Raw genomic sequence first — 22,355 nt, 5'->3', positions numbered from 1 at the left:
CCACGTATCTGCTTAGCTGTGTACCTGCTGTACAGATGTGTGTACCCTCAAACCAGCAGGCACTGCTGTGCATGAGTTGGGTTGCAGACTGACACGCATGTGCTCGTGGCTCATGAGGTCCGTGTGCCAGCCTGCTTCAGTGGTCCTGGCTCAGAACAAAGGTCCTTCTGATGGTCTTGGGAACCCTTTAAAATACACAAATGTAACAACAAGAAAGCTTGACTATGCAACTGTTGATGAGGTGCCATTAGAGAAAATGCAACCAGGAGAATGTCGACTCCTCTTGTGTCAATACTTTTATTTTTTCCTTTCCTCCCTGCTGGTTTTTTTTTCCTCTCTGTCTTTCTTGTGCCCAGAAAGCAGGAGGACACCCAGAGATGCATGTCTGGGTCTCAGAAGCGTGAGGAGCAGGGGTGCTGTGGGGAGCATGGTGGCTCTGTGCTGCAGCAGCACGTTTCTGCTCTTGCATGAGGAGAGGTGAGGCTGTGGGCCAGGTTCCTTCAGCTTCTAGTAAAAATGTCATATTTCCAGCTTGCTTTGACCTTTGTGTCTTCTTGCATCACTCTGCTGTTTTGCTAAAGGGCTGTGACTTGGCAGCCTTAAAAAGCTGTGGAAAGGCCTTCCTGAAAGCAGAGAGCACTCAAGGATGTCCAAACCGGAGCAATGATTAAACCTGTGGAGGCTGTGACTTGTCTCTCTGGGGCAATCAGGCTGCTGGGAAGAATTTCCAGGGAAGGCTGGTGTGGTCTGCAGGGCTGTGTCCTGCTTTCCGAGAAGCCAGAGGTGCCAGCAGGCTGGTGTCAGAGGAGAAACTTGATCCGTGCACCACATCTGCAAAGCTTACTGCTCACAGAGCGTCAGGCCACTGGAGGAGGGGGGGATGCAGTACGGGGACCAACGCTGGGGAAAACACCAGGCTGCCTCTCCTCCTCGCAGGGTCGGGGAGGATGGACGAGTGCCCAGCGAGAGGCCAGGCAGGATGGAAAACCAGTGGCAAGGACAGCTGGACAGTATTACAACTGAGTGGTATGGCAGTGCCTGATGTCGCAGCCTGGGGGTAAAGGCGTCCTGGGGAGCTGGGGGCAGAGCCAGCTGCCAGAGTTAGTGCTGCTTGATGTGCTGATGGCTCCCAGCATTAGTGCCCATCTAGGAGGTGCTGCCTGCCTTTGCCTCGTACAGGCGGGCTTACAGACCATGCATGGTGCCCAAGGGCATGCTGATGTGGCCCTACACGCTTCATTCCCCTGCTGTTATGCCTGTATGTTGTGCATTTGCTGTGCCTCTGCCTTTTTCCCCTGCTCCTGCTGGGTGACCTGGGGGGCAGCTGGCTCAACCTGATGTTATGGGACCAGGTCCTCCCCATCCTGTCACTTGTGTGCTGAGGACATGCTTGTGTGCACAGGGATGGCCCTAGGTCAATGTGTCTCGTCTGCTGCACTGGGGAAAAAAAAAGTCCGCAGAAGCAGTGGAGTGAAGATTGCACGTAGCTGCGGTTTTGCTGTGATGAGCTTCAGGCACATCCGTGAAGCCTTCTAGGGACCAGGCTCAGCTGGGCTCAGGCTGCAGAGCCTAAAGTGTTAGTGCAAAGCACACAAAAATGCAGCTAGCTTTTGGGGCTGAAAGCTTTTGGGCAAAATCAAGTTACAGCACAAGGGGAATTTTGAGAGGCTGGTCACAGTCCAGGTTGTAGGAAGCTGATGCCACTCCTAAGTGCGTCATTTATAGAAATGTTGTTGGACTTTGGGTTTGTTTGTTTTTTTGATCCTCCAGAAGCAAAGCGTTGATAATCATAACTGACAAATGTGAAATGTCATCATCTCCTTTAAATGCACCTGTGTTATTCCCAGGATGCAGTCTTCTAAGATTTGAGGGTTAAAAAGTAGCTAAAAATAGCTCAAAAATTACAAAGCTGAGAGCTTGCGAGGGAGCTGTCAGAGGCCAGGTGTGATAAAGGTCATGGTCTTTTCTTCATGAGGTCCAAAGAACATTTGGGATTTCTGCAGCTTCCTGGTGACTTGGCAAAGCCACTCTGACTCAGTTTCACCTGGGGAAAATGAAGGTCTTTTATATGATTTGGTTAGTGCTTTATAAACATACTGGCTTTTAAAAAAACATGCTGAGGCCCCAAGTCAGGCATGAGCCAATTTTGATTGGAAAATCAGAAAGGCTCTGGCAAGACAGGTACCATCTCACCACCCAGGGACAGCTGAGTAGTAAACCAGGTGGGCTCTCTTAGCCTTGCCACCCACAGGAGGTATTTAATTTGTGTGGAAAGCATGGAGGGGTGAGGAGCTGAGACAAGGCTGTAAGGTAAGCTGAGCAGAGGAAAGCAATCCTGGACCTTGTTGAGAAGCACAGCTCCCTGCGCAGCAGGGCTCTGGGGGACTGGTGGTCTTTGAGTACCCCCATCCTCAGGCAAAGTATTTACTGTGACTGCTTTCTGGCTTTAAGCACCTTCCAAATGTCTTGTAAAAAGACCTCGAAGGTATTGTCGTGCTGCACACCCAGTGTGATTTATTTACACTGTTACTGGGTCCCAGCTATGGGCAATGCGGTCTTCTACAGATACCTGTGAGGAAAGAGATGGTCATGTGGACAAGGGTATCTCCTTGGGTGGAAATGTGTTGTGGCACATCCCTGCCATGGTCACAGAGGTGCAAGCTGCTGCACTGTGTTACCAGGCAGGCTGGGGGATGCTGTGAGTTGTTTTATTTTTAGGTCCTATTGCTGATTAAGTGCAAACTATGCAGTGTGTCCCCACTGCTCAGCTTTCTTGGAGCACACTCCTGTCCTGTTCAGTGTGGATGATAGGTTGGGAGGTCTGTTCTTCCTCGGAGGTCTGTCCTTCCCTTGGTGCCTGCAGGGAAAGGAGAGATGTTGCATCAGTGGCCACTGCTGATGGAGGCAGGGTGCGGGTGATCAGGGATGAACAGCACTGCTGTGTGCTCCCGGGGGGGTGTTCAGGGCACAGAGAGGTGCAGCAACTGGGGATTTTCTGTGAACGTTACTGGAGATTGTGGGGGTGACCAGCATCCTGCACAGACCCACCCAGTTGGCCTTTGGGTTTTAAGGGGAGTCATAGCTCTGCTGCTCCATATGCTTGTGCTGGTGTGGTTTGGGGGAGGTAGACTGCCTCTGCGACCACCTACCTGCTCTGTAGGACAGGAGAAAGACTTGCTGAATGAGAGCCTTTTCTCAAGACTTTTATCTGAATCTGAGAAAAACAACATGCACAAACTTACTATCATGGACTGATGCAGGGAGCCCTAAAGCCCAGCTCCCATCCCGGCAGCTGGAGCTCCCCTTGAGAGCAAGAGCACTCCTTTCAGCCCTGGCTCACCTTTTTGCTCCTCCAATGGCTCCATTTTCTTCTGGGGCTGTGGCAGGAGGATCTGGACCCCCTTCAGGAGCGTGAAGACAATGATAGTGTGATTGCCTGGTGAGGGACAAGAGATGAAGCGGTACTGTGTGGCAAGTGCTCTGATGGCAAATGAGGGAGGACAGCATACAATCCCATAGGGCTTGTATGGAGGTCAAGGAAGGGTGGTTGAGCAAGGACATGAGTTACCCAGATCTCCTTGACTGCAAAGCTGTTTGGGGGCTGGAGGGCAGGGGTGACATGTCCCACCCTGGCTCTGCTGCAGCGTTGGGGGGTCCTGGGTGGCAGATGGGAGGCTTGCAAGGAAATGGCATTTGGAGAGACGAGGGGATGTGTGTGCACAGCTGCCCCCACGCATAGATGTGCTCTCAACTTTGTGCCCGCATGGGTGGCTTCTCCCAAGAAGAGCTCTGTGCTCATGCCCATGAAGTGGGGTGCAGGCAGTATGTCCAGTCTCGGCAGGACTGGCCCCTCTGCTCTGTGTAAAGGCCCAGACAGTGCTACAGTGACGCCTGGTGATGGGAGATGGATTCATGTCTGGCACCCTCCCAGCTGTGCACACACTGCGTCTGCGCAAAGCAGCAACCCTCAAAATAAGAGAAAAGCAAGAAGTGGGCGATAGGAGGTTTTCTCTGGAATTACAGGTATCTTCCCTAGCAATTTTAGTGCCTTTTAAAGACAACATAACCAATTTTTCCCAGCTGAAAAGAAAGCTTTTTATCTAAAGGTCAAAAAAGCAAGATCCTTGTATAAAGGCCATTGGTGAAAGTGTGGTAAGGTGCAGAAAGTGTCCCGAGCAAAAGGTGGCACAGGCATTAGCGCAGTCAGAAACAGCAGCTATTTTTGGGTTGCATGCTGATTTGGTTTGCTCCTCTCTGACAGTCAGAGTGCTGCAGGCAGTCAAGGCTGCCTGCAGGTTGGTAGGCAATGCAGAGCAGGAGCCAGCCTGCGCTGCACCTCACAGGTACAGCTCTGCCCTACCTACTCAACCAGGCTGAACGTGCCAGCCACGCAGGCTAGGGCAGGAGAAATGGGACAGATCTGAGAGATCACACATCTCTTCCCATGACACACCACCGGAGCTGAGGGATTTTACCTGCCTGGCTCTGGTTATTTGTCCCCATGAGGTGCTACGAGGAACTGTTGTCCCAGGGACATTCACTGCAGGATTAATGTCCATGTGAGATCACAGTCTTTTCTACATGTTCCCCTGCTGTCTCTCCAGAGCAGTATCTCAGTGCACTCGCGCTGAGGCTCTGTCTAGTTAAATACAGGCTGCACTGCTTGGGCAGTGGTGGGACGGTCTGAACCCTTGCAACAGTTTGCACTGATTGAACGTCTCTCCCCAGTGGTTTCCTGAAGGCCTTGGTAAACACATGTCTTTGTCCCAGACAACACAGCAGGTAGGTCCTGTGTAACATGACGTTTCTGGCTTGTCACTAGCTGGGAATACATGTGTAATGAGTTAGGTTTTGTCTGTTTTTTCTGATGGCAACAGGCTTTTGCATTAAAACAGCTATATTTGAGAAGGCCCTAGAAGTGCAGTGAGGCTCTGTAGCAAGGTGGCGACTCAAGCTGAACATTGCATGTTATCCAGGGGATAACTCAAGGTGTGGTGTGGTTTGAGCTAATAGACATGGCTTGGCAGTCTTGGAGCACACCAGCACGGGGGTCTGTTACTGCAGCTCGGCCACGGAGCCGTAGCTCAAGCACCTGCCTGTAGGTATCAAAATCTTACAACTCTGCTGATTTTTAACCAGAACTTGACAGTGATAAATGACAGAGAACAGAACATCGGCTTGCTGACACCCACTCGACCATCAAAGCAAGATTAATACGTGCCTATTTTGGTTTCCCCTTTAATCAAAAATCAATTAGACAATTACCAAATGAATATTCAGTCAGGGAGCCAGGTTGTCAGGCAGACTGACAGCACTTAGCACCACTTTCTTTGTGTTTTTCAGTTTAGAGTTATTCCGTGTATTGAATATTCAGTCAGGGAGCCAGGTTGTCAGGCAGACTGACAGCACTTAGCACCACTTGTTTTTCGTTTTTCAGTTTAGAGTTATTCCGTGTATTGAAACTAAACAAATGGGGGGGGGTTTTTCTCTTTCCCTGGAGATGTCCTAGTGAGTGTCACATCAAATCCTGATGAAACTTTCTCTTCCAGATGTGTTCAAAGCATCCTCCATGTAATGCTGCTGAGCCTGGTGTTTAGCTGCATGGTTCTGGGGGGGGGGGGGGGGGATCTTTCTCTTTCCCTGGAGATGTCCTAGTGAGTGTCACATCAAATCCTGATGAAACTTTCTCCATTCCAGATGTTCAAAGCATCCTCCATGTAATGCTGCTGAGCCTGGTGTTTAGCTGCATGGTTCTTCTTTTCCTGCTCCCATCTGACTTGTAACCCGAAAGATTAGTTGCTTTATTTCTGTTTTAGGGTGTGTGCGAGAGTATTTTTAACTTGGTTTTCGAAGTAAACGAGTTATGCAACAGCTCTTTGCTTGTGAAGTCTCTGCACCCACTTCCCTATTCCCCAAAGAAATTTCTAAAAACCCACTGGGCAATTTTGACTGAAGTTGAGGGGAAGGAATGGTTTCAAAGATGCTTCATTTTCTAATAGGCCTGCACCACATATGTCCTCAAAGCTATGTGAAGCGGCTGTGTGAGGGAGTTTGGTTCTTTTAAGGGGAACCCTGTGGGACACCGAAAGCCCAGGTCTGGACATCTCTGCATTGGAAGAACAAGTCTGAGGACAAATGTGGAGCAGAGGGACAGGCACTCAGCTTACTTGGACTGTAGATGTCAGATGATTCGGAGGAGGTTTTTGTACTGGGCAAAGAGATTGGCACCCTGTCCTTCGTGGAGACCCGAAAGCTCCTCATCGCCTTCCAGGTGCAGAACCTGTATGAGAAATACTGAAGACAGCAAACCTCCAAACAGACATCTACAGCTGAGCTCCTGGGTTGTGTCTCATCTGCATTTTCATCATGTCAGAGGAATAAGTGGCTGGAGAAAAAGGCTGGCGTCCACAGAGCTTCCCCCACCTTGGGAGAGAGGGGATAGGTACCTTCTCCAGAAGTGCATCAGGATGGGGAAGATGATGACCTTGGCCCTGTGGTAGAGCATGCGGTTCAGTAGCCCCTTGGAAGATAAACTCCAGATTAAATCTCTCTCTTCTTCAGAGATGTTTACCTGGCCAAAGAAGAGACCTTGATTAACCAAAGCAGTTTGCAGCACTCCTGGTAGGCCCTAGAGGCATGTTTCTCTCCCTGACCCCACCTTGCATTTCAGCAATCTCTAAGAACAGATACTAGTTACATCCTGGCCAATTGTCCCAGGTACAAGGGTGGGATGACCCCTGGATTTCTGTGGAAAGCACTGTGCTGTGCTTTCCAAAGGGAAGATAGGCAGAGCCATGGCTACTGTAGGGGAAGAGGTGGGTGCAGTAGGGAGAGGATGATGGTGACATTGACCTCTGGAGACTGAAAGGACTGAATTGGTGGAGTGCAGCACCCATCCTGGTGCTTCAGCCCTGGCATTTCTCCAGCAGGTAGGGGACTTCACCATCTCCTTGTCCACTCACTTGTTCTCAATCTGCCTGGGTCAAGTGCTAGCATGGGTCTGGTGGTGGATCGGTTCCCAGCCCATGGAGCCCAAGTGGAGGTCCCAAGCATCAGAGCATGCTCTGAAGCTTCATAGCATGCTTGGCTGGAGCAGATCCAAACCTCTGCCTGGTTCCCCTTTCCCCACAACTGCTCACAGCTGCAATGCAATGGTCTTGAGCAATGAGCGGACAGCAGCCTTCAGCCTTGCTGGGTGGGTCCCAGAATCTTACCCGCAATTTTGGGGGAATATCGGAGTTCAGGAAGAGTTTGCTGATGATGGCAACTTTCCTTTTGAGAAAGGCAACTTCCTTTTCTGACTGCATGTTGCGGGCTGCCAGAGCTTCAACTGAATCAGCCAGCCTGGAAAACCTGCAAAGGCATGTGGGGTCTTGCTCTGAGACAAGTGTTCTGACTGCTAGGCTAGACAGTCATGTTCTGCCTTAGCTCCGTATTTACTGGGTCAGAAAAAGCAATCCATGAGGTGTGGAACAGTGAAACAGGTGGGATAAAAAGCCACTTCCCTCTTCTATCGCCCTCGTGGTCGTGGCATTCACCTGGAGGATGTGACGTTTGCCCTTCTTCAGGAAAAGAGGGGACCACACTGGTCTTGCGCATGTGGGGGTGTGCTAACTGTGGGGCTGTTGTGCATCAGCCATGGCTTGCTCTTACAGGTTTGTCAGGGAGCTGGACAAAGTCAATGGAGAAATGCCACAACTGGCACGTCAAGAAAGGTGTAGGCAATATGTTAGGTTGCTTGGGACTACCAAACCAAAAGCACTTCTAGGATACCCAAACAGGAACCCTGAGCCAGGGGACTTTTTGTGGTCGAAATGGAGGCTTTTGGGGGTTCCAGGGGCAGGTAACCATGAGCAGATTAGATGTAGACAGCTATGGGGTGAGACTTTGGTTGTGTCTCTTGTTGCAATGTGATGTCCAGCCTTGCATAGAGGTGTTGATAGGAGTTTAAGGGTGGCAGCACAGACCTTAGTGTGTGCTAACAAATCCATGGACCAGGCTTTATCCCCTGCTAGGAGATGGGCTCTATCTGCAGGAAGGGTTTGGGCCAGAGCCAAGGAAGACTGGTGGTGCCTGCACCTGGTGGAAAGGGAACTTACTTGTCGATCTCCAGATAAAAGCGGAGGTCGTCAACGAGGAAGTTGATGGTAATGAGCTGGCTGTCAAACAGGTGGCGTTTCACTAGTTCCACCTCCTTGTCTGGTGGGGTGCTGGCAGAGGCTGTGTGGGAGCGGAAAGTGCTCGTGGTGCTGCTGCTCTGCATCGAGCTGATGGGCAAGTCTGAGAGAGGGGAAGAGCTGTTGTGTTCTGCTTCTCCCAGCACCGGGTTTGAGGCTAGCTCAGCATCAGATGCCCAGCTATACCCTGCTCCTTCACCTTGCCTGTGCTTGCTTTTCCTGCATGCAAGTAATTTGCTGAGGGTCTTTCTACCTAGGTGGAATACAGCCTTCCTGCAGCCAGGCTCTCCAGGGAATTCAGACCCATCCAGTGTGCAGCCTTCCTCCTAGCTTAGTAACCCCCTCCATCCATCCTCCTCCTTGCACTCATGGAGTGCCTATGTTCATTGTTTTCATAGGGAATGGCCACAGTACATTAGATCAAAAGTCTGCCTGTCTGCCTCACTGTTATCCTGTCCCTGACAGAAGCCAGAAGCAGATAACTAGTTAGAAGGAAAGGTAAAACATCTGTGTTACTTCCCCCATATACAATATTCTCCAGCTTCCAAACGTTTTCATTTCCAGGGACTTCTTGATTTAGATGGGCTTTCTGTGTATTTAGCAGTTTCAGTGGATTTCTTTTCTAACAGCTTTTCCAGCCTCCTCTCAAACCTGTGTGTAAACTTTCAGGATCTACAATCCTTTGGCAAAGCACTTTGTAGTTCATCTCCCTGTTGCATGGAAAACCATCTCCATTTGTTTATTTTTGGCCTGTGTCACCTTAGCTTCATTTACTGCCTCCTGTGTTTTGTGGAAGGGATGCAAACTTGCATATACATTATTGCTTGAGAGAGATGCAACAGCATCATGGGGCACCCATATCAGAAAACCAGATAGTGCATGAATGTGTATGTGTGCATGTTGCCTGTGCAAAATTCTGGACCTCATCTCCCAACTCCAGCGCCTAAGTGTGCAGATTTCTGCACAGCAATATCTGGCATCCTGAGACACCTGCTCTTCTGGCTCTTTATATGCCTCCAGCAGAGAAAACTAAGTCAGCATATGGGGATGGGAGATGAGCCACAGGTTTCCTCCATTTACTTCTCTGCTTAAACCCAGGACTGTCTTGGGCAGGGAGGAAAGTGGGTGGCAGTAGTCTAGTCATACTTTCCTCCTCATTTCCTAGTTCCCGCCGGAGAAAGTCCTCAAACTCCGCACGGTGTTTGTCATTGTCCATCTCCCTCCGGAACTTGCAGATGCTCCTGACGATGTCATGAATGGCATACCAGGCCCACCGCTGCGGAGACACAGCACAGCTTGCGTCAGCCAGCGGCAGAGCCCTGGGGAGCCAGCCCCTGGCTGCAGCGATAGGGCTTGCTCCCAGACAAGTGAGACAGAGCCTTCCCATTTGGACCCACCACCGTGAGCTGGAGCACCAGAGCCCAGCCTTGGCAGTGGGATTTGTGACCCAGCCATCATCTTTGCTTTCTGGTTTTTCTGGGTTTCACTGGTGAATATAGGTGATAGTGTGAATCACTTGGCCAGTCCTGACCAAATCAGGTGGAGTTTGCATGGAGCAGGACTCCAGAGCCTGTAGGAGTGAGGCTTTACCTATCAGCTGCCTTTTTGCAACCCTCCAAGTCTGACCCCCTCACCCCATTCATGTGAGCACCGCTTGACCCACAGCATCTCCTCTCTTTCTTGCCTGGACAACATCCTCAGCCTGCCAGCAGAGAGGGTCTTTCCTTACCAGCTTGTCTGTCATGAAGTTCCCAATCCCATGCTTCAAATGAAGGTTAGACTTAGGCATATTGCTCAGGGGGAACAGGTCCTGGTACTCTTTAAACCTGCCGGATGGGAGATCAGACAGAGAGCATCAAGGGCAGCCAGACGCATGGGGAGGGCAGTGGTTTGGTGGGAGGGTGGCTAAGTAGGGGGAGCAGCTGACAGGGATAGCCCTGGGGTTGGGGTCCCACAGGACTTCTGTTCCTGGAGGAGGTTGGAGAAAGGGATGGGTGGCTGGATCCCCTCCCTTGGGCTCTGTTTCTGCATGTAGCAGGCTTGGGAGTGTCCACCCTGCTTATCTGCAGCGTGTTTCCTCCTCTAGTCCAGAAGTCTGCAAGCCCAACAGTGATTTGGTCCCCATGGGACAAGCCCTGCTGGCCTTGCACAAGTAAATGCATCAGCAGCTGCAACAGCAGTTTTACTGGGGTGAGGGCCTGGCTGGGATTTTGATGCACCGGCTGATAGTTCATAGGGAAATATATTTGTAGCAGGTGCTGTCTGTCACCTTGGGGTTCCCATGGGAAGGATGTGTTTGTGTAACCACTGGACTTAGGAACCAGCTCAATGCAGGTCCTCACCATCGTTTTTCCATTGCTTTCTGGATGAAGATCTGTGCTGTCATCAACATGAAGGGGCTGACTACTTCAGCATCCTTTATTTCTCTGATGATAGAAGTGTGGCAGTCCAACTGTTCCTCTGGAAGAGAAGTGCGGTCACTGCCTGCCGCTGCCAGCCACACCTGAGCCACCATGGCATCTCTTCCTACCCTCACACCTGCAAGTGGCACCCTGTCCCATCTCTGCCTGCCCTGTCTGCTGTTTGTCCAATTTGGTTGTCTCATCTCTTTTCCTTTTGTCGTGGTTTAACCCCAACCAGCAGCTAATCACCACACAGCCGCTCGCTCACTCCCCCCTGGTGGGATGGGGGAGAGAATCGGAAGGTGAAAGTGAGAAAACTTGTGGGTTGAGATAAAGACAGTTTAATAGGTAAAGCAAAAGCCGCACACGCAAGCAAAACAAAACAAGGAATTCATTCACTGCTTCCCATGGGCAGGCAGGTGTTCAGCCATCTCCAGGAAAGCAGGGCTCTGTTATGCGTAATGGTTACTTGGGAAGACAGACACCATTGCTCTGAACGTCCCTGCTTTCCTTCTTCTTCCCCCAGCTTTATATGCTGAGCATGATGACATATGGTATGGAATATCCCTTTGGTCAGTTGGGGTCAGCTGTCCCGGCTGTGCCCCCTCCCAATTTCTTGTGCACCCCCAGCCTACTCGCGGGTGGGGTGGTGTGAGAAGCAGAAAAGGCCTTGACTCTGTGTAAGTGCTGCTTAGCAATAACAAAAACATCCCTGTATTATCAACACTGTTTCCAGCACAAATCCGAAACATAGCCCCATACTAGCTACTATGAAGAAAATTAACTCTACCCCAGCCAAAACCAGCACACCTTTCCATACTGTGCTAATTGCATACTTTGGGAGTGAAGCTGTGACTCCAAGAGCATCTAAAGGAGACAAGATAGGGAAGAGCTATTTCTGCCACTGCAGGAATTGCATGTTGCAGGTCTTGGTCAGTAAATCCTGCCAAAGAAGTAGACCGCCTTCCTGGAAATATAAGTGGCAGTGGAAGGCCTCAGCAAATAAATGCTCCACTGGACGGGAAAGGAGAATTGGCAGGTCCCTGCAGGAGGATATAAAATCTGCAACCAGCATCCAGCTCAGGGAAAAGAGGCTTTCATCATGAATGGAGTAAAGTGCGAGGTGGGAGGGCACCTACCAGCTGGGATTTCGGCACGGAAATAATTTCTGACAATGCTGTTAATGAGGAAGCTCTTCGTCTTGGGGTTGGTCTCTGTGACTACCTTCTCCACGGCCATCCAGAAACGCAGTGGTTCATCTGCATTGCGCTCCTTGAGGAACTGCTTGAAGAACTGCAGGTGGGCAGGGTTGTGCAGCACTTTCACGAAGTCCCTGTGGAGGAGGAGACACCAGGATATGTGATCTCTGTGCCACCAGTGACCTGGAAAATAGCCAGGACCTCTGTGCTGCTTTCTTCAACAAGAGAGAGACACCTGAAAAGAGCTAGAAACGTGGATGAGTGGTGCGTGGGATCTGTGAAGCAGATGAGCCAGTAAAGGTACTGATGGAGCACAGCCTCCCTTGTCTGTCTTGCCCATAGAATCATTTAGGTTGGAAAAGACCTTTAAGATCATCATCCACCGAGCCGTTGGGAATCTGGGGAGGGATTCTCCTGACAAGCTGTTTCTTTTCTGCCATAGGTGCACCTGCCCAACAGCTTTGCTGCCATGTATCCAAAGGAACTGGTCTCAGCCTGAAGAGGAGGCTTCACCCAGGGAGTCAAGAAGAAGGCAGGACTTTGGGTCTGTGATGGAGACCTCAGAACCTGCAAATGGACTGGGCAGCCCCGCAGAGACCAGGGGAAGGAGGCAGGTAAGAATGGGGCGCCTGGAAGGACTAGTGGGAGGAGGAAGTTGTGCTCCCCTCTGGCACTTGCCGAGAATACACAATAATTTGCTGCTGGATGGCAGAGGGCTTCATGCATTTGGCCATGGAGAGGGTGTTCTGGAGTGGAAAACCCTTGCTACTTGCAACTGGTAGATCAGGAGGTTATCGACAGATGTAAAGCCAGAGGACAGCTACATTGAAAAGATTCAGCAGAGCTTTGGAAAACCAGAGCTGGGAGTGGACTGGGATTTTGGGTCATTTATGAGGTTAGCAAGCCCTTATTTGAAGATCAGTGGACTGGGTCAAATATTTTCTTTAAGTGTGGCTCCCGAGACTGACTTTCACAATAAACAATAAGAGCTCCTCCTACTCAGGGCTTGCGTCCTGGTTACCGTTTATATCCCAATGTGGAGCTGCGAGGACTCAAATCTGGAGTATTCCCAGGAGGTGAGACATGAGCCACATGGACATTCACGCAGTCAGCGAGTACAGAGATTTAAGTGTGGTCACAGGGTGATTTTACGTGATTTTTCTGGGAATCTGAGAGCTGCCCGGCTGTAGTACAGGTGGCATGCCAGGGAGTGATTGAGGATGAAGTGCATGAGACATGCGCAAGATGTGAAGAGTAAATCTGAACTATGGGGTTGGGGCTGTTAAAACATTTTTCTCCTTTCCCTGGTAACTCTACAGTTCAGACCCACAGACCACCCATGCCAACATCTGAGAGGGCCCAATGATGAAGCAGGGAGCAGTGGCACTACAGAAAAGCACTGGGAAAAATCTGCTTCCTGAAAGAGTGGAAGTAGCAAAAAACAGCAAAGCCCTGCGCTGCAAGGTGCCAGACCTGGGTCTTCTAGATGGCTTCTCTACTGCAACAGTGGTGGACTTCGTAACGCTTGATTTGGTTTTTCTTATGGGAACAGTCCTCTTCTTTCTGTTCTTGGGTTCAGTGGCTGTGGGCACAGAACAGGGTTGGCCCCTTCCTCAGGCGACAGCCAGAGCCTGCTCACAGCTGTCCGCAGGGCAAAGGACTGCAGAGCCACCATGCTGATGTCTGCATGGTGAGCCTGGCTCAGGAGGCACTGGGTGCTGTGTCCAGCACCTCTGCATGGTTTTGACCTCCTCAGGACCTGCTTCAGAAAAGCCCTCCCACTCCCACCCTCTCTGGCTGGATTAACACCACAAAACACAAGCCTTTCAAGGGTAGCTAGGCCTCTCTCTCATTCTGGAGATGTTTTACCGGATGATGGGATGCAAGCAGGGACGACCCTTGCTTGTCCAGTCGCCTAAGGGTATACTGGAGCACCTGCAAGGGTGTGATGGCTGGGAGCCAGGCTTCTAGCCTGCTCAGGCTGGACTCACCAAGTGATGGGCTTTTGAGACACAGAAGCTCATTTTCCTTGCTTGGGCTATCCACAGCCAGCGAGGGTTTCTGAACAGCCAGCTCATATGACATCATCTTCTGGGAGTCTGCATCAGACAGAGAAGAGGGGACAGATCCCATGTTCATTCCTTCTGGCTACGACAGCCCTTCAGCACTTGCTGCAAGCGCTGTATTGTGACTGTTACTCACCTTTCCTTTCCCCTTGTGTGTCCTGTTCCCATGATCTACCCGTGACACTGCATTTCTCAGGTATGACCGAGGCCCCACAAGCTACTTAAGGGTTGCCACAGGTGACTGCTGTCACTCTCAGTGCACCAGCAGGTGCCCAGAAACTTGATGTCATTCTCAAAAGATGATGTGAGAAGAGAAAGCTGAGGTGTTACACCAGCATGGCCAGTCCCAGCGTCCACAGGAGAAGGTCAAGATGTGGAAGTGGGGTGATGGTGGCTGTTGCTGGCTTTGGGTTTCAGTTTGCTGCAGCCTCCATTTGATCTGGTGACCCAGGCCAGTGCAAGGACGTGGCATACGGTGCCTCTGGTACTGGCAGGAGGGAATTTGGCCCATAGGTCACTGCCAAAGCTTGAATTACAGCTGATGGCTCCCAGATACCCTGTCCCAACCCACTCCATGATGTCCATGCCCTGTCAGCAATATAGCAATGCATCTGTGCGCTAGGGGCATTGGTCACCATGGGTGCACAAAATATGTTTTATCAGCCTGAGCCAACATGAGCCACAGCAGAAATTCAGAACCTCCTCTTACCAGTGCTGCACAGGAGAGGTTCCACCTCTGCCTGGATGGAGCCCCCTTTCCGGAGGTCCTGAGTGGCAATTAATCGCCAGTGCTCGGAGGAGAGACCTTCCAAGTTCCTCGTGCCATGCAAGGCCTGGCTCAGCTTCAGGGACTGGTTTATCCGCTGGGACAGGAGGAAACATTCATCTTTCCCAACAGCGTGGCCTTGCACCTTGGGCATCGGGACATTGCTCTGTGGAGACTACAGTGAGAAGAGTAGAGGGTGATCGCACAGAGCACATACCCTATCTGAGGAGCTGCTCCTGCACTGTGCCTGATGGGCTACCTGCATGTTTTACTGTGCCTTAGAGTACAAACCTACCCAAGTTAGATCTCTGCTTTAGCTTTAAACTGTCTGGAAGAAATTTACGTGAGCACAAAGGTCAGCAAAGACCTTAAACCTACCCGTGCAGCTGCTTAAAGCTGGCTCACATCTGCCTGCAGCTAGGATGTACCAGGGACACGCAGCAGGTCCCCCAGGTAGTCCAGACAACGGCTTGCCAGCAAAGGCAGCAGCTTTCCTGAAGAGGTCCCATCCACCCAGGAGGGCTAAAAACAACCCTGAAGGTGTCCCCGTCAGACGGTAACGTGTTCACATCTGCCTGCAGCTAGGATGTACCAGGGACACGCAGCAGGTCCCCCAGGTAGTCCAGACAACGGCTTGCCAGCAAAGGCAGCAGCTTTCCTGAAGAGGTCCCATCCACCCAGGAGGGCTAAAAACAACCCTGAAGGTGTCCCCGTCAGACAGGTAACGTCGTGTGCCCTTTTTGGTTGGCTTCTATCCCTGGGACTGGCTCTGGCCGGTGCCCTGGGAGTGCCTCCCTTGCCCCCTGCTGAGACCCTCCTGCAGGTTTTGGCCCTCCCCACGGGCAGTTTGCATGACTCGCCAAGCAGCAGGGTCAGAGTGGCTGGTTTCTGACTGATACACGCTGCTGAGAGCAAGCACCAAAAATAACCCTGCTAAGCCGCCAAGCAGTTCCCCTGACATCAGTGCAGTGAGACCTGGGAGGAGTTTGGCTTAGGGGATGGTGCCCGCAGAGAGCATGGCCTCGACACCTGCTGAAGTGCTAATTGCATTCCCAGACAAGGTCTGTGCTCTGAGGGGTAATTTCCTTGACAAAAGATGCTTAAAAACCTAGGCAGCTAATTAACTTACAACCAAGAGCATTTAATGAATCAGGGTCAGGAACTGCCAGCTGACTCTTCCAAAATGCTCAGCTCTCGCTGACTGAGATGCTGGCATCTCTGTGAGCCAGGTCTTTGGGGGCACTAGCCCTGACAGCCTCTCCTTACCATTTCCAGGATCAGCTGCTGATTTTACATTGCAGTTTGGGGAAAAAGCCTAACGATTGGTTTGAAGAACACCGTCTGCAGTGAGCAAAATGGCCTGCATAGGTTGTGCAGGAATGCAGGTGGGATGCTTGGGGGTTTCGGTTTGTGAGGAGGTTTCCTGGTGTAAGGCTAGCGTTTAGGGTGTTGATAAACATGAGGTATTAGTGGGATTGCTGCTGCCAGGAGGGATAATAGTCCAGGAAGATGAGTGCTTGTATGACTCTGCTTTCTTAAAATATCCCTTTAACAGTGGAAAAAATATATGGAAAGCTTGATCGTGGTTAAATCATAGGCTAAAAGGCTGCATGCCCTCTTCCCCCAGCGTGTTGGCCAGGCACTCATGCTGGGACAGGGACATACGCATGTGTGTCTGCACATGAGTCACATTAATAGCAGTATTTGCTGTGGGCAAGGAAAAAAGGGGGAGAGTTAATTCCCAGAAGTGGGAAACCATGAGGCAGTTACCCAGTGCACTGCCTGCTGCTGGTCTTACCCCCGCCTACCCTGAAAGACTGCGTTTAAGTTTCTCCTTGCTTTTGGGCTGGGTAATGGCTCGTCTCAGGGGAGCTCTTGTAGGGCGTGCCTGCAGTGCTGCTGACTTACGGGATGCTGTGGTGGAAGAGCTGAGGATCATTGCTCCGGGCAGCTGGAGCAGCACAGGCTCTGCCATATTGCCCTGTGGCAGCGTTGGCTGGGGCACACCGTGGGATGCTGGACCACTGCAGCTAATGCTGGGCTTCTCCCTCCCTCCCTCTCTCCAACTTTTCACATCCCCACTGGTGCCTGCACACCCCATGAGGATGCCCATGTCCCCCGTGCATCCCCTTTACCATAAACTGGAGGAATGTCCTGTCATCATCAGCCAGAAATTCCTCGTAGAAGCAGCAGAGCACCTGAGGAAGAGCAAAGGTGGGTTGTCCTCAGTCAGTGCTCCAGCAGCAACCGCCACCCGCCAGCCCCACCGTACCCTGAGGTCGCAGTGGAGATGCCGTGGGCAGGTTACACCTCGCTGAGATGCCTAGGACAGCTCTGCCAGGAGCTGTACACCCAGGTTGGTCCATTGGGCTGCTCAGAGGCTGCCCAGAAGGGCTTGGTTGTAAATGTGTTTTACTTGTGTTGCGCTGGAACCAGCAACTCAGATGCAAAAGGATGGCCACTGCCCTGCCATCCCCTGGCCCTTGGCATGTGCATCTAACAACCAAGGTCACCAGCTGCTAAATGACTGCTCACCTCTGCTCCACTGCCCAGCAAGCCAGTGAGGATGCTCCTCTCCACTGGCCTGGCTCATCTTGGTCACTGGTTCCAGTGCAAGGTGGCTTGCAACTGTAAGTTTTTCCCTTCCTAATCTCTTTTCACCTTCATTTTCCAAATACCTCTCTTCTTAAACATGCCTACAGCCCTCACACCAGCCCACGGGTGCCAATGCCAGCTGCTCCCAGCCTGACCACTGCCAGCACCGTTCTGTACCTCGCAAATCTCTTTCTGGGCTCTGAATATCCAGGGGGAGAATTCTCCAGACATCAGATGGTTCCGCAAGCTCCTGAGAGTCCTGGTCTCCAAGGGAAGCTGCTGAATGGTGCCCTCCTCCAGGTAGGTCTTGCATATCTTCTCCCCGATGAAATGACGCAGGAAGAAACTGTTTTCTCTGCTGGGGTCCAGCACCACGGGCAGAAATTCCTCCAGGTCATGCCACAGGTCCAGGAGATTAGTCTCCGTGGACCGGTCCTGGCGCTTCAAGAAGTCCCTGAAAGGCCGTCCTGCGCAAGTCTCAGCGCTAAGGGCCCAGGGAAGGAAACTCAAGGTCTTGACCAGCTTTTTCAGGGATGGCAGCTGGACAAGAGGTGCAGAGGAACGCAGGTTAGGGAGGACTTTCTCTTCACAGAGGTCTTCCAGATGAAGGACCTGCTCTGCATTGGGTCTAGGCCTTTTGGGAGAGGTTGCTCCTCCTTTGCCTCCAAAGGCAGTGTTTGCAGGATGCTCTGACTGCTGAGGAATTGATCCCAAAACATCCTTATCCAGACGTGATGCCTTTGTGCTCCCAGCTGGCCCTAGCTGCCTTTCTGGTTGCACCTGAAAACTGGGCATCTTCACTTCTTGGGTGTCTCTTCCCTCCTGGACCAGAGTCCAGATCTCTGCTTTGGCCACCTTGCTGCAGTAGGGCCCTGACAAACCCTGGCTCCTTCTAATATGCATCGTGAAGAGATTCTCTGAAAAGCCTGAGGGCTCCTGCGAGTTGGCCCATAATAAACGCTCCTGATATTCTTGCAGCAGAGGCCAGCACGATTTCTCTTCCTCCATGCCCATCTTGCAGTGGATGAAGAATTTAGGGAGCCAGTAACTCTGAATCATAAAAAGGGCCCGTTCCTGCATCTTGCTTAGGATCTCCCTCCTGGTGCTGATGGGCTGAACGTGTCTGGCTTTCAGCAGCGACCCTGAAATGGATGCAGGGGATTACGATGGGGGGGCTGGCTCCATCCAGATCTGTTCGTGTCAGGGGAATTCCCCAGCCAAGCAAAGCTGCTGATGGTATCCCATCTCCCTGGGAGCATCCAGGAAAGTCCACCTCGCTGGAAGGGCACTGCTCGTCCCCGGCTCTCATGTTTCTTACCAATGATGGTCCTGCAGAGACTGACAACGCTGGAGCCTTCACGCAGGTGAGTGGCTTTCAGTCTGTGAAGCAAGGACAGGTAGAGGTCCCTCTGCCTTGCATCTGACTCGTCAAGCCCCAGGAGCCTTTCGGTGGTGAGCCAGAAGTTGGTCAGTTCTTCCCCTATGGATCAGACAAGGGACAGGAGTTGGATGGAGTTCCTGAAAGCCGCGCTGATGCGTGAAGCAGCCTGTGTTTTTAAAAAAGAAAGAAGATCGCCTGGATGAACTGAGGGAATGGTGTAGAGAAGAGCCAGGGCTATGCATTTCCCCAGTGTGCAGCGCCCACATTGGGGCTCTGCTGCTGGCTCATCTTCCAAAGCCACGTCTGGGTCGCAGTGTCTCCTGTTCCACAGGTGCTTACCCGTGCCCTCAGCTCTGTGCCGGTGTCCTGCTGGGCAGCTGGCCCACGGCTGGCTGAGAAGGGGCTGCGGAGCACCCCGTGCCCACCTGCCATTCCTTGAACGAAGGCCTGAAAGCGCCACATGCCCTGGCTCCCGCTGATGCACTTCTCCAGCAGCCACTGGTCAGCGCTTTGCCAGTTCAGCAGTTTTGCTGTCAGAGAGAGTACAGAGCACGGCATTGGGGGGTGCGTGCAGGAGCAGCCCGCAAGAAAGCCCTCCAGACCCCCCCAGCATCCCCCCAGCCTCCCTGACACAGGCTGCCAGAGGGCAGCAGTGCTGTGAGCCAGGAAACCAGCAAACTGCACTGAAAGGGGAGTTTCGGGCAGGATTGTGGGTTGCATATGTGGTGTTTGAAAGGATGCAGTACAACCCACTCATGTCGGTGATAGTCTGCCCAGCTATCGTGCCTCTTCCCCTTGCAAATGTCTGTCTTTTTTGCCTGCGTTCGGGGGTTGCCCTCAACCTCCTTCAACTTGAGGTTAAACCCGACTGGAGAAGAAGCAGCAATGCATTCAGAAACGGCACTGGAGCAAGCCTCGATGAATTGCTTATTTTTCTGAAATGAAAATTTGCATCCCCGCTGCCATAGCTTTCTTTCCAGTAGCCTTCCCTTGCATTGACATGCAGGCTGACAAAGCAGTTGGCTGTGCTGAGATGGCTCATTTTAGGGGTAAACTGGGCACAATTCAGACTTGCTGCTGGAAGGACAGACCATAGCATAGGCCTGTTTTCCCAATGTAGAATGCATCAGACGAGGAGTATATCGCAATACAGTGTGAGAGCTCTAGGCACCCTGCATAGCAGCAAACCTGAAACGCCAGGACCCCAGTTTCCCATGCCTGAGAATTCTCTCCAGCCCCACTCCACCCATGAACCGCATAGTAAACCCTGCGAAGCAGCTATTCCAGCTCAACCGCACGGAGGCAGCGAGCCTGTGTAACAGGGCTGTGGGGTAAAGCCTCACTCATCCCATGGAAACCCTGGGATCTGCTGCATCCCTAAAAATGGGACATGAAATGCCTTTTTAACCCAGAGCAGAGGCACGATCCGCTGGGTAGGCACCAGGTCGTGACAGCCCCAGCAAGAGGAAGCCCTGCTGTGGCAGCAAAGAAGCCGCTCCGATTTCCTCCGTGCTGCGATGACTCACCTGCTTCCCCCGACCGAATGAAACCCAGGAGCTTCTGGCAGAGGACGAGGTGGAGGCACAAGCTGGATTTGCAGAAGTGAGGCAGGCGGTGCTTTTTCAGCCAAGCCAGTAAAGCCGGGGGGCTGGGATTCTGCGTTGCACCCCCCCATGCCCAAGGAGAAGATTAGGCTGTGAGCAAGGAGCCATCTCTTGCCTGGGGATTAGGGTGAGTAATGGGCCCCTGCTATGGGGGAAAGAGGCAGGGGAAGGTGCCCTGTTGCTAGATGGCGATGTAAGTCATTCCCGTGCTGAGAAACAAGGGGGATAACTCGAGCTATAGCACCTGCCCGCATCCCTGCAAGCTCTGCCTGCAAACCTGGGAGACCCGGTGCTGCATGTCTGCCTGCAAGGCAAGCCTGCCTGCTTTCCCGGACCCCAGGCAGGAAGGCACAGCAGCTTTCTGGCAGCACGGAGAGGAGCAGGTTCCCTTTTGCTATGGGATCTGAGCACCGCAAATGGTGCTTGTGGCTGTGGGGAAGTGGGATGTCCGTGGGGAGGGCTGAGCCAGTTTGAGGATCAACAGGACCTTGGCTCCTGGTGAATTCAGGAGGAATACAGGACACAAGGGGCTGACGTTCGTGTCCTCCTTCCCTGCCACCACACATGCTCTCCTTAACTCCAGCTATCAATATTCACTGAGTGCTGGATGGACCCCACCCCATAAGCTGTCCACGCACCAGGACTTTAAATGGCTTGTGCTCCTCTCAGGCCTCAAAAGCAAAATAATGCCTGGGTTTGTAATAATCCCCTGGCTGCACAAACAGGAGGTCCAGAGAGTGGCCTTGGCAATGAGAAACCTGCTCCTTCCCTCCCCTGCCCTGTGCCCTTCCTCTGTCCTCCTCACCCTCCTTGCAAGGGACATTTTCTCACCAGGTGGCTCGGCAGCTCTGGCCAGAGGTCCCACCGGCCCATGCTGCTGATGTAAATGGGTGTCTGGCCAAAAACCTGTATCGAAAGGAAAGGGGAGAGCTGAAAGAGATGAAGGGTGGCAGGGGAGCCCAGAGCCCAGCTGTTCTAGTTAGTCCTCATTACAGAGAAGGGCATTGTCTTTCCTTTCAGACCTCTATCTCCAAGCCGAGGTCCTCAGGTTTCCCTCATTTTCCAGCCTGGCTGTGGTGTATTCCCAATTTTCCTGGGGCCTCTAACACCACAGAAGCTGAAAGTTCACCTGAAAAGAGCTCAGAAAGGTCCTGGGCTTTATGGTGCAGTGGACTTACGGGAAGATTCAGAAACGTGTTGAAAAAGTCGACAAAAACGTCATCTCTCAGCAGAAGCCCCATGTCCATGGAGGCTATGGTTGCTACAAGGGGAGAAGAGAAAGTTACCCGGGCTTTGTGTTGCCAAGCGTGACACAAATGTAAACCAAAAAATGAGTTTTGAGAGGATGGACCAGAACAGCTCTAGGGGATGTGCAGTATGGGCTCATCCTGTGCACACACGGGAGGATTTGGACCTGGGCCAGTCCATGAAATTTGGGTTCCGGTCCACCCATGTGCTCTGGGTGGGTGGCCACAGGGTGTTTGGAAAGCACCAGGTTCAGCTGTACTCAGGAGCTGGAAAGTTCAAATGGCAGCTTCCTAAATAGCAAAGGTACATGGTTCGTGGAGGCTGGGCACAAATGCAGTGGCATCCGTGGGGCAGGAGAAAGGAGGTGCTGTGGCTGGAGGGGACGAGCTGTGCTCCTCCACCTTACCCAGACAGCAGGCATAACCCTGCTATCATGGAGAGAAAACGTGTGCTGTGCTCCGGTGGTGCTGCTCCAGTCCCACTGCCTTGGTGCCCTCCGAGTCCTCTTGCTCAGGTTCTGGTAGCAAATTCCCCCAAATTAGCAGGCATCATCAGGCTGGAGGCAGGTTGTGGCTCTGGGTAGAGTGACAGTCACTGCAAACCCCCACCTCATCCACCCAGGACATCTAGGTAGCGTGCCAGTAGTGCCCAACACCTCCCACTATCCTGTGAAGTTTTATTTGTGTCTGAAAGATCTGGATGCAAGGGTGTGGGCTGGCATCAGCCTGCTGATGGGTGGATGCCCTTGAAAATGTTCACTTGTGTGAAGGCACAGCTGTGTCACAGGGAGGACCCACGTTTCAGAAGCCTAATGTTGCTTTTTTCCCCTGTCCCCTTTGGGGTGCGCTTAGAGGGGCTGAAGCCTCTAGCAAAGGTAACTCACCGGTGGCCGTCATGCTGCCGTGTCCCAGGGATGT

At 52.1% G+C, this 22,355-nt stretch overlaps 1 protein-coding gene across 1 annotated transcript; it reads right to left on the bottom strand.

The window, feature by feature from the left end:
- Positions 1 to 2,518: 2,518 nt before the first annotated feature.
- On the bottom strand, positions 2,519 to 22,334 carry RGSL1 (regulator of G-protein signaling like 1). The gene is made up of 22 exons (XM_019471147.1): positions 22,322 to 22,334; positions 21,369 to 21,451; positions 21,022 to 21,096; positions 20,113 to 20,242; positions 19,012 to 19,116; positions 18,524 to 18,685; positions 17,383 to 18,347; positions 16,746 to 16,808; positions 14,557 to 14,785; positions 13,770 to 13,886; positions 13,252 to 13,360; positions 11,719 to 11,912; positions 10,520 to 10,637; positions 9,907 to 10,003; positions 9,324 to 9,453; positions 8,100 to 8,280; positions 7,215 to 7,353; positions 6,447 to 6,571; positions 6,168 to 6,280; positions 3,341 to 3,436; positions 3,150 to 3,214; positions 2,519 to 2,569 (listed from the first exon to the last, which is right to left on the bottom strand). Exons 1-22 carry the CDS (start codon positions 22,332 to 22,334, stop codon positions 2,519 to 2,521), a joined length of 3,360 nt encoding a protein of 1,119 aa, XP_019326692.1.
- Positions 22,335 to 22,355: the final 21 nt, after the last annotated feature.

The sequence above is a fragment of the Aptenodytes forsteri genome, unplaced genomic scaffold, assembly GCF_000699145.1.
Source record: "Aptenodytes forsteri isolate BGI_AS27 unplaced genomic scaffold, ASM69914v1 Scaffold289, whole genome shotgun sequence".
NCBI lineage: Eukaryota > Metazoa > Chordata > Aves > Sphenisciformes > Spheniscidae > Aptenodytes > Aptenodytes forsteri.
The sequence above is the reverse complement of the archived record's forward strand: the minus strand, read 5'-3'. Positions and strand labels throughout refer to the sequence as shown.

Bases quoted from the DNA above. Each gene is read 5' to 3' on its own strand.
- RGSL1 (XM_019471147.1), bottom strand. The intron at 13,887-14,556 runs CTGGTAAGAGGA...CCTCTTCTCTGT, and splicing joins GGAACCTCTCCTGTGCAGCA to CTGATGCAGACTCCCAGAAG. The intron at 2,570-3,149 runs GTAGGTGGTCGC...CTTTCCTCACAG, and splicing joins TCTCCTGTCCTACAGAGCAG to GTATCTGTAGAAGACCGCAT.